Source organism: Anabrus simplex, chromosome 1, assembly GCF_040414725.1.
Source record: "Anabrus simplex isolate iqAnaSimp1 chromosome 1, ASM4041472v1, whole genome shotgun sequence".
Lineage (NCBI taxonomy): Eukaryota > Metazoa > Arthropoda > Insecta > Orthoptera > Tettigoniidae > Anabrus > Anabrus simplex.
This window is the reverse complement of record NC_090265.1, coordinates 64,161,204-64,172,860: the sequence shown is the minus strand read 5'-3', so window position 1 is coordinate 64,172,860 and position 11,657 is coordinate 64,161,204. Positions and strand designations below refer to the sequence as shown.

Sequence of the window (11,657 nt, the reverse complement as noted above, 5' to 3'; positions counted from 1 at the left end):
CTATCCCCCTCAAGGCCCCTGTTGAGCATAGCAGGTGAGGCCACCTCGGCGAGGTACTGCTCCCCCGACCCAATGTTTCACGTTCCAGGACACTGCCCTTGGGGTGATGGGGGTGGAATCCCTCGCTGAGTTTGAAGGAAAAACCACCCATGGAGGGTAATCGGTTGGGGCGGTAGAATATCAGCCACGGTAGATAGATAGATAGATAGATAGATAGATAGATAGATAGATAGATAGATAGATAGATAGATAGATAAAGCCTTTATTTTCTGTGGCGAAGTTAGGGCTCTTGGCCCTTTCTTACACTTATCCCCTTCCTATGGTAAGAGGAAACTAAAAGGTGCCCCAGGGACTTTCGACTTGGGAGCGTGAGCTGGGGACCACGGGGCCCTTAGCTGAGACCTGGCGTTATTCGTTTTAGGCTCCTCACTTTCATCTATCCTCTCCGACCTCCTTTAGTCAACTCTTGTTCTTTTCCGACCACGACGGTATTACATATGGAGTCCTAGGGAGTCTTTTCATTTTCATGCCCTTGATGGCCTTTGTCTTTCTTTGGCCGATATCTTCATTTTTTCAAGTGTTGGATCCCTTCAATTTTTCCCCTCTGATTAGTGTTAATAGAGGATGGTTGCCCGAATATAATCTCTCTTAAAACAATAATCACCACTACTACCACCCCAACTAATGTAATCCTATCCAAAATTTCGGCTTTTGTAACCCTCATTTCTGCTAAATCCTTTATCATTTCGATGAAACAACTTATTTGTGTTTTGGGATTACTGTATTGTCAAAATTGTCCAAAACGTGTCTGTCTTTCCGGGTTCCTTCAGACCAAGTGACCATAGAGAAGAAATTCTTCTTTTCCTCAGGGCACCTGATATTTTTTTAACTATGGACCTACATTTCTTCATTAATTCTTCTCATCCAAGTAGTCCAAAATTTTATTGGTTCGAGTATCCTCATTAGTACTCTCTTTTTCCTCTAGTTCTTCAATTTCTTCTTTTTTGTTCAATACTAAATATTCCGCTTCATAAAGCCATTTCGGGTTTATGACAGTGTTGTAGTGTTCGATTTTTTTTTTTTAACGTAAAGTGATCTTCTATTGTAAATGTATTTCGTTAGTTGGTGTGCCAAGTCTATTCTTCCGTATCTTGTGTTTAGGAATTTTAGAGCAATGTTAATATTTGTTACAAGTTCTGTCTTATCAAAATAAATTTATAGTCCTGCCTTTTCCGCTGTCTCTTTCAAAAGTTTATTTGTTCAGTTGCTGTTTCAATATTTTCTGAAAATGTTTCTCATACGTCAGCGACAAAACCTAGATAATCAAGTTTGACGTTTAACCATTTATATTGTAATCTGATTTCTTGGAATTTTTCCTTGAAGTATGAGGTTTCATTCTCTTGTTGAAAAAATTAAAATCAACAGCTCGTTTCAAGTCATTTGACCGCGTCAGGAATGGAATGAACGAAGCCTCCATCTAGCGGCAAGGATGGGGAATTATGCCGGATGCCGAAGCCTGTCGCACTCTTCTGGGGCAATTATTAATGTAACTGACAGATGAAATTTAATGATACTGGACAGTGTTGCTGGAATGAAAGGTGACAGGGAAAATGGGAATACCCGGAGAAAAATGTGTCCCGCCTACGTTTTGTCCAGCACAAATCACACATGGAGTGACCGGGATTTGAACTACGGAACCCAGCGATGATAAGCCAGCGCACTGCGGCCCGAACCACGGAGGCTCTCTTTCTCTTGTTACCTTTTCCAAAATACAATTAAAGGACATTGGAGTAAAGCCATCACCTTGCCGTACCCATTTTTAAAATTTCAAATGGTTCTGAGATTTCTCCACGGATTTTTATTTTGGATTTTGTTTCTGTTAAGGATTCTTAATTTTTGCTAAGTTTCTTTTCTCTGTTATATATTCTTCGAGAGTACAGAAGAGTGATTCTCTGTCCACCACCACCACCACCACCACCACCATCACCACCACCACCACCATTATTATTATTATTATTATTATTATTATTATTATTATTATTATTATTATTATTATTATTAATCACAACTTCATCATCATCATCTTCTTCTTCTTCTTCTTCTTCTTCTTCTTAATCTGTTAACCCTCCAGGGCTGGTTTTTCCCTCGGACTCAGCGAGGGATCCCACCTCTACCGCCTCAAGGGCAGTGTCCTGGAGCGTCTGACATCGGGACGGGGTATACAACGGGGGAGGAGGACCAGTCCCTCACCCAGGCGGCCTCACCTATGCTGAACAGGAACCTTGTGAGGGGGATGGGAAGATTGGAAGGGATAGACAAAGAAGAAGGAAGCGGCCATGACCTTCAGTTAGGTACCATCCCGGCATTTGCCTGGAGGAGAAGTGGGAAACCACGGAAAACCAATTCGAGGATGGCTGAGGTGGGAATCGAACCCACCTCTACTCAGTTGACCTCCCGAGGCTGAGTGGACCCCGTTCCAGTCCTCGTACCACTTTTTAAATTTCGTGGCAGAGCCGGGAATCGAACACGGGCCTGGAGTGGGAAGGAAGTGCAAATGGGAAACCACGGAAAATCATCTTCAGGTGTGCCGACAATGGGTTTCGAACTCACTATCTACCGAATGCATGTTCACAGCTGCGCACCCCTAACCGCACGGCCAACTCACTCAGTAAAACCGTTAGTGATGTACTGGGTCAGTTTGACGTAGAGTTTAGATGAAGTCATCCCTTTTCAAACGTATTGGATGTTCCAACTTCAATATTCCTTGCATCATCACTGCATGTTCAAGAACACTACGGAATGTCGCGTCATTGTGTGAATGATGAGATAAGTTACGGAGCTCCCAAGGCTGAACAGAGTGCGTCCCAACCGGCATTGCCAAAACCACTCGCACCTTCCGTCAGGGCGTAGTGCATCGCGAGTGCTCTCAAGGAAAACACAGATGGATACCGTAAGTACACTTACTGTAGTCCTAACGTTCAGTGACTACTTGTTGTTACTGCATTTTCTCTGTGCCTACTGCTTGTGAAGTTTCCTGGTAACTTGTGTGGTTGTGCGGTATGTAGTAGTGGGCGTGGTTCTTGGATTGAGATGTACTATTGTACTGATATAGCCTATAGCGCTATAGCATTCAGTAGCGACGATTGGGAGTTAGAAGTGGGGGGGGGGGGCGCACAAAAATTTATAGACAGCAAAATGTACCCGGGTTTAAGGGCTAAAACTCTGGAGTGGGGGGAGGGGTAGGCGGAGGGAGGACATCAAAATTGGGGGGGGGGGGGAAGCTACAAATTGGTAGGGGCCTAAGTATTTTGAATGCTGTCTGAACGAATTTCTACAGTGACGTAAAGGTTGAGTCTACCAAACTGTGTGGTAATAATAGTATTATACAATAAAACTTTTAACAAAGGGACAATAATTACACATTTACTACAATTAAATAGAAATTCGGCGCGATTATACAGTTAAAATGTAATTCAGAACTTGACTATAAACTAACAAAGTAACATACACTAGATAGAACTACACAGTCATATTTACAGAGTGACACTGCCAGACTGAATAATGCAAGCGGTGAATTATACCGCAGTGTTAATGAACTTCGCAAAAAATATACCCCTGTTACCCTCACAACACATACTACACGCTGCGCCCTGTATGGCACTGTTAGCCGCAACGAACGGCATTTTTTTTAGTATTTCCGCTTAAGTATTTTTCTTAATAATTAAAGACATTAAAGGAAGGGATTAGCTGAAAACGCGATAGGGACTGTGCAAATTGCTTTTTAAAAATATATTTTCTAGTTTGAGGTTATTTTTAGTAACTCTTAGTTTCTTCTGTTTGTTGAAATTAAAAAAAAAACAATCAGGTGGCTCAAATGGAATAAAAATGTTTTTTTCTTCACAAAGTGTGTGTGTGTGCGGGGGGGAATGCCCCCCCTACTGATAGCTAATACTGATAGCATTCATCTGTTGAAGAAGCGAATATCTGACGGGAAATCCCCTTCTCCAGTTAAATTTTGAACCATTTCTCGGGTCTTCATTTTTTCCAAAGCTAAGTGAACTCGGTTTCTGTTACTCTTAACCTGGGAGTATGCGATTGCGACCACGGGTTTCCTAACTCAGTCTAGCGTTGCTTACATTTTCAGCTTCCGTGTCCCCCATCCCGTCGCGACACACACACAATCATTTGCGGCTAGACATCAGCCCAAGTTATCGGACCCGATCCTGGTTGAGTGCGCTGGTATTGGAAGGTGCCCTAATACGCCAGCCAGGTGTCCGTAGATTTACTAATACTTAAATAACTCTTGCGGGACGAAATTCCGGCATTCCAGCATCTACGAAAAGGTGGGACTTAAACCCAGTGATATTATCATTATTTTATTTATCTTTACGTCCCTCTAACTACATTTACGATTTTTGGAGACGGCGAGATGGCGGAATTTAGTCCCGCAGGAGTTATTTTACGTGCCAGTAAATCTGCCGACACGAGGCTGACGTATTTGAGCGCCTTCAAATACCACCGGACTGAGCCAGGATCGAATCTGCCAAGTTGGAGTCAGAAGGCCAGTGCCTAAATCGTCTGAGCCACTCAGCCCGGCATTATTATTATTATTATTATTATTATTATTATTATTATTATTATTCCAAGGATTGAACCATTTATTTCTTCCTCTTTGATCTGTGTTAAAAAGGGGATGGTTGCCAAGTTATACATCCCCTAATAACAATAATAATCATCATCATCATCGCTTATAAATTAGTCCTAAATCACAACTGGAAGTGGTTTTCCGTGGTTTCCCATTTCCACACCAGGCACATGCTGGGGCTGTACCTTAATTATGGCCACGGCCGCTTCCTTCCAACTCCTAGGCCTTTCCTATCCCATCGTCGCCATAAGACCTATCTGTGTCGGTGCGACATAAAACCCCTAGCAAAAAAACAAAAACAAAAAACAAACTGGAAGTCGTAACCTAAGCAGGAAAGTAGATACTCTGGACAGACGAGTCAGTGTGTAGTGATGTCAAATAGGGAAATTATTTTGTTATCACTAAAGGGGTGTAGGAAGTCTATGGAAATAGCTCGAATACTCGCAGATGTATTTGTTTGATGGAGCAACCACCAAGAAACTGTACCTAATTGTTGCATAAAAGAGATAGAAATTCCAGTTTTTGTTCAAGAAATCTATCATGGCCAGAATGGGTCCTAGAACATGGTTAATATTCTAGAAAAAATTCACAATGTCCAAAAACAAATTTAGATGCGAAAATAATATTTTCTCGATTTTTACGGAAGAAACACGTTATAACATTTTCGAAGTTTAGCTAACTCTTGTTTTATCTCCCTTGTTTTATAAGATGTACTAATCTCATTTACGTGTAAGTGTTAATCTCCCTCAGTTCTGAAGAGCCTCTTGTCAGTGCACGCTTGTGCATAATTAGGTGGCGCGCGCGTGCGCAAGCTGGCGTGAACAGCAATGTGCTCACACTAAATGCAAGCAGGTGCAAGTTAATTATTATAAACAGGTCAGTCGAAATGGCGATGAGGACATTGTTTTGGAAAATGTTTTAATTTTTTTTTTTTTTTTTTTTGGATGAGCAGGAAATCAGAGAAGAGTGGGTGAACGGGTATTTTTTTGGACAGAGAGGAAGATGGAGAGTATGCACGAATATTCAACGATTTGCTTAGACAGCCTAATAAGTTTTGAATACTTCGGAATGATACCGGACACTTTCCACTATACACTGGACAAAATCACACATAGAATAAGGAAGCAATCTCATTTCCGAAAGTGTGTATCACCTGAAGAGAAGCCTCGATGGTCAGAAATCAACTGAGATCACACACGCTTGCAACTACAAAACAAGTATTTTTGTTTCGAAGTGGAGTCGGATCAAGCTTGCGCAAGCGTGCACTTGCTTGTGGCGGGCAGTGTGAGCAGCGATGGACAAGTCACCACTTGTTTCGGTCGCTTTCCTGCTGATTTTGTTTATATGTGCACGCTTGCGCACGCGCGTGCCACCAAATTACTTGCACACGCGTGCCTCCAATGTGATCGAAGCCTTACGCTCCTCGCACAGAGTTACGTTCTTGATAATGTTTCACCAGACGAGTGGAAATTCGTCAACGAACTCTCTTCCTGGGAGCATTTCCAAGGATGCGTTGCCTTTTCTACGCTGTCATTCCCACGTCACACAGTGTGTCCCAAATAATTGTAAAATTCTTTGTTTACATATTGATGATAATCCGATTCTGAATTTGAGCTGGTTAATAATGAAATCATTGATACGAAATGCTGTCCAAAGGTTGAGCAACATTCTTCGCCAGCACCACATTGCAAAACAATCGATCTTCGGATCTGTACAACGAAGATACCACGTATCGATTCCACACAGGAAAACTAAAAATACCTCTTTATATAGGCATTTGGGCTTATGCCATGTCAAGAAAATAATGTGAAATTCTTTACGTTTCGCAGAGAACTGTGCTCTGCGTCATCAGAAGAAAATCTCGACTTCTTAAACAATGTCTTTTAAAATTTAGACGTTATAATAGAAGCGGACATGGTACGTTAATTCGCCACCAGATGGCTCCCCGAACGTGGCACAGCGCTAGCGTTCGAAGCGAAAACTTACCACGACCAACCAACCAACTAAACTAATGGGTATGTTAACAATATCAGTGGCGTTACAGACACCCCCCCCCCCCTTTTTTTTTTTTTTTTTGCTTCACACCGATACAGATAGGTCTTACGGGAACGAGGAGATAACAAAAGAGCTAGGAATGAGAAGGAAGCGACCGTGGCATTTATTAAGGTAACTTATGGCCCCAGCATTTTCTTGATGTAAAAAAAGTAACACCACAATATGCCTAACATACACCAAGCGAGTGGCTACGCGGTTTGAGTGACGTAGCTGTCAACTTGCATTCGAGAATAGTGTCCGGCTCCATGGCTAAATGATTAGCGTGCTGGCCTTTTGTCACAGGGTCCCGGGTTCGATTCCCGACAGAGTCCGGAATTTTAACCACATTGGTTAATTTCCCTGGCACGGGGGCTTGGTACATGTGTTGTATTTATCATCACTTCATTCTCATCAAGACGCGCAGGTCGCCTACGGGAGTCAAATCAAAAGACCTGCACCTGGCTAGCCGAACCCGTCCTGCGATCTCCCGGCACTAAAAGCCATACGCCATTTCATTCGAGAATAGTGGGTTCGAACCCCACTGTCTGCAGCTCTGAAGATGGTTTTCCATGATTAGTGGTTGGTGTGATTAGCTGCCACCCCCGCAGGCCCGGGTTCGATTTCCGACTCTGCCACGAAATTTGAAAAGTGGCACGAGGACTGGAGGACCTCCATGGCTTAGGCGGCAGCGCGCCGGCCTCTCAGCGCTGGGTTCCGTGGTTCAAATCTCGGTCACTCCATGTGAGATTTGTGTCGGACAAAGCGGAGGTATGGAATGGAATGGCGTATGGCTTTTAGTGCCGGGAGTGTCCGAGGCAGGTCTTTCTATTTGACGCCCATAGGCGACCTGCGCGTCGTGATGAGGATGAAATGGCGATGTGAAGACAACATATACACACAGCCCCAGTGATAGAGAAATTAACCAATGATGGTTAAAATTCCCGACCCTGCCGGGAATCGAACCCGGGACCCCTGTGACCAAAGGCCAACACGCTAACCTCTTAGCCATGGAGCCGGGCAAAGCGGAGGTTGGACAGGTTTTTCTCCGGGTACTCCGGTTTTCCCTGTCATCTTTCAATCCAGCAATACTCTCCAATATCATTTCATCTGTCAGTCATTAAGCACTGCCCCAGAGGAGTGCGACAGGCTTCGGCATCCGGCACAATTCCTATCCTGGCAGCTAGATGGGGGATTAATTCATCATATTCCTGACCCGGTCGAATGACTGGAAACAGGACTGGAACGGAGTCCACTAAGCCTTGGGAGGTCAACTGAGTAGATGGGTTTCGATTACCGCCTCAGCCATTTCCAAAGTGGTTTCCCGTGATTTTCCACTTCTCCTCCTGCAAATGCCGTGATGCCACATCATTTAAGGCCACGGCCGCTTCCTTTCCTCTTCCTTGCCTATCTTCCAATCTGCCCATCCCCGACAAGGCCCCTATTCAGCATAGCAGGTGAGGCCGCCTGGGCCAGGTACTGGTCATCCTCTTAAGTTGTATCCCCCACCAAACGTCTCACGCTCCAGTACACACCCGAGCCTGCCGTCTTTTTACATTTTCGACTCAGTTTCGGTTTGAGTAACACATTTATAAACTATCTGAAAAAGAAAACAACTTACAGGTATAGTAATATCATGAGATGTTTCGTTCTTAAAAGGACATCATCAGATTCTACAACATCACACTGAAAATATTTAGAAATGTATAAACACTTGTTTGAATCCTTAAAATCTTAAAATTTGGAATTTAATGAAGTCCTTGCTCATCTCATGGGAACCTGTATTACATAACCGTCCCCTATTCAGGCTCACTGCTATCTTGTCAATATAATATCAACACTGTCTGTAATGATAATACACCTTATCTAATCTGAGAACTGTTCATACGTCCCGAGAAAAAAAGGAATTCCACAAGGCTTAATATTCTAGTCAGTATATAGTTCAGGGGCTGTCTAGCGGAGGTAGTAATGGAATGCTGAGAAGGACGGTTCAGTTCCGCGTCAAGAAGTCGAAATGTTTAGAGACGCGACTTCTACTTGTAAGGAAGCTCACCGCCCTGAGGTTCACTCAGCCTACAACATGAATGAGTAGCATGTTAATTCCTGGGTCAGGGGCGGTCTAACTTAGAGCTAATCACTCTATCCCACTAAGTGGCGAGGTTTACTTCCAACATCATTCACGACCTGTACGGAGATGGCTACAGCTTTGTAGCATACACAGTACAGTATTTCCCGAAGACTTAAACCAGTCACTTCTTTTTCCCCTGGCTTTTCGCACAACCTTGTGCAGCCGTGAACTCTATCGTACACGTGGACTTATCCCTGTTTTACGACCGGATGCCCTTCCTCACGCCAACCGTATGTGGAGGGATATAATATTCGCTGTTGGTTTCCGCCAATCAATCAATCAATCAATCAATCAATCAATCAATCAATCAATCAATCAATCAATCAATCAATCAATCAATCAATCAATCAATCAATCAATCAATCAATCAATCAATTAATCAATCAATCATCATTGATATGCATTCAGGCCAGTCACCTAAGTGACACATTCCCTATCTGGGTTTTTTCTCAAATTTCACAATTGGCTATACGTCGCACCGACACAGATAGGTCTTATGGCGACGATGGGATAGGAAAGGGCTAGGAGTGGGAAGGAAATGACCGTGGCCTTAACAAAGGTACAGCCCCAGCTCCCTATCTGTTGTTTACTTAGTCTTTTCTTAAATAATTTCAAAGAATTTTGAAAATTATGTAACATCTTCCTTGGTAAATTATTCCAATCCCTAACTCCAATATTTGCCCCATTTTGTCATCTTGAATTCCGACTTTATATTCATATATTCCTCTACTAATGTCATTCCACGCCATCTCTCCGCTGACAGCTCGGAACATACCACTTAGTGAAGCATCTCGCTCCTTTCTCTCAAGTCTTCCCAGCCCAAACTTTGCAATATTTTGGTAACGCTACTCTTTTATCGGAAATCACCCAGAACAAATCAAGCTGCTTTTCTTTGGACTTTGTCCAGTTCTCAAATCAAGTAATCCTGGTGAGGGTCCCATACACTGGAATCATACTCTAGTTGGGGTCTTACCAGATTCTATTTTTTTTTTGCTATGGGCTTTACGTCGCACCGACACAGATAGGTCTTATGGCGACGATGGGATAGGAAAGGCCTAGGAGTTGGAAGGAAGCGGCCGTGGCCTTAATTAAGGTACAGCCCCAGCATTTGCCTGGTGTGAAAAAGGGAAACCACGGAAAACCATTTTCAGGGCTGCCGATAGTGGGATTCGAACCTACTATCTCCCGGATGCAAGCTCACAGCCGCGCGCCTCTACGCGCACGGCCAACTCGCCCGGTACCAGATTCTTATATGCCTTCTCCTTTACATCCTTACTACAATCCGTAAAAACTCTCAATTGAGGCGAATGAATTTCCCTGTGGGCGGGGGTGTCAGAATAACATCCACGGTATCCCCTGCCTGTTGTAAAAGGCGACTAAAAGAGGCCACAAGGGCTCTTAACTTGGGAGAGTGGATTGAACCATTGTTTCCACTTAGTTGTGTCAGACTCTTCACTTTCATCTATCCTATCCGACCTGCCTTGGTAAACTCTTATTCTTTTCCGACCCCGAAGGTATTACGTGTGAAGGCCTAGGGGTTTTCCATTTTCACGCCGTTGGTGGCCCTTGTCTATCTTCATTCTTCGAAGTGTTGGACCCTTCCTATTTTCCCCTCTGCCTGTTAGGTCATCAGCCCAGAGGCTGGTTGGATCCTCAAATAGCACCATCAAAGGCTATGCAGTTATAGGGAAACAGCAAAAACCAATGGCAGAGCCCAAATGAGGCGTACTAGGCAAGATGTGGAGCGAGGTAGTTTGCCATTGCTTTGCTCACTGGGCCAGAATGTTCCACTGCAGCACGACTGACGCTATGAGCAACACCTTTCATAACACTCACAAGTCAGACACTATTTGTGCTCCGAATGCCATTATTCAGCACCACCCACATCCCAGCAACTTCCATACTTCAGTGGTAGCTACACTTTGCCCTGGCCTGTGCCAAGAGACGGGTACAAAAGTACTGCATCCATCAAGAAATGGTAACAGGTGGGTTTCCCCCTTTGATTAGTGTAAATAGAGTATGGTTGCCGAGTTGTATTTCCTCTTAAAACAATAATCACCACCTCCACCGCCGACAAAAATGCAGTAGTTTCATAGGGTGATCATTAAGTTACACAAGATGGACTAGATTGACAATATTTTCAACATTCTGAAGTTATACTGAGCTACATGACCAGGGCGCAGTACAAGCATGGGCTATACGGCTGTTCATAACGCTGGCTGTATGTTAATTTTCACTCAAGACGTTCTCCGGAAAAAACGTTTTCCATTTCTGAATTTTGTTTGTAAACACATTTTAAAAATCGAGAAACCTGTTGATGTACATGACCGGTCACGCGGTGTAGGGGTCAAGTTAAGGATTTGTACCTGCATCTGAGGTCTGGTTCGAGGTCCACTCAGCTTACATGATAACAACTCAGGAGCTACCTGACGGTGAGATAGCAGCCCTAATCTAGAAAGCCTAGAATGACGGCCGAGAGGATTCATCCATCATTGCGAAGCTCACCATCTCCAGACGCCTTCTAGTGTCAACCAGAGGATCCTTCAGTTTGTTGGCCATGTTGTTAGAAGAGACTAGCTGGCGTACTCGTGCTTCGCTACGGAATTCTACATTGTATACAGAATTCTAGGTAGTGTACACGTTGTGAGTAAGATTGTATTAAATTGCATTGCTCTTAACGTTACCCCAGAAACGCGACGGGGAAGTCACCTTGCGTCTTTTCTCATGTGAAGGCTGGGTTAGGGAATTTTCATTGAAATGGGAGGCCCTCTTGCATACTAACAGTCACAATCAAGTTGGGCAGTTGTGATTGTAATGGCAGACACTGGCTCTCCACCTCCCTTTTGACATTCT

General features: G+C 43.7%; 1 protein-coding gene across 1 annotated transcript in view; it reads left to right on the top strand.

The window, feature by feature from the left end:
• The first annotated feature begins 2,830 nt into the window (after window positions 1-2,830).
• Window positions 2,831-11,657, top strand: part of LOC136884103 (UDP-glycosyltransferase UGT5) — a 97,797-nt gene continuing 88,970 nt past the window's right edge. The window contains exon 1 of the mRNA XM_067156143.2: window positions 2,831-2,950. Coding sequence (XP_067012244.2) covers window positions 2,942-2,950 — 9 coding nt within the window. The 5' untranslated portion in view covers window positions 2,831-2,941. The remainder of the gene's footprint in view (window positions 2,951-11,657) is intronic.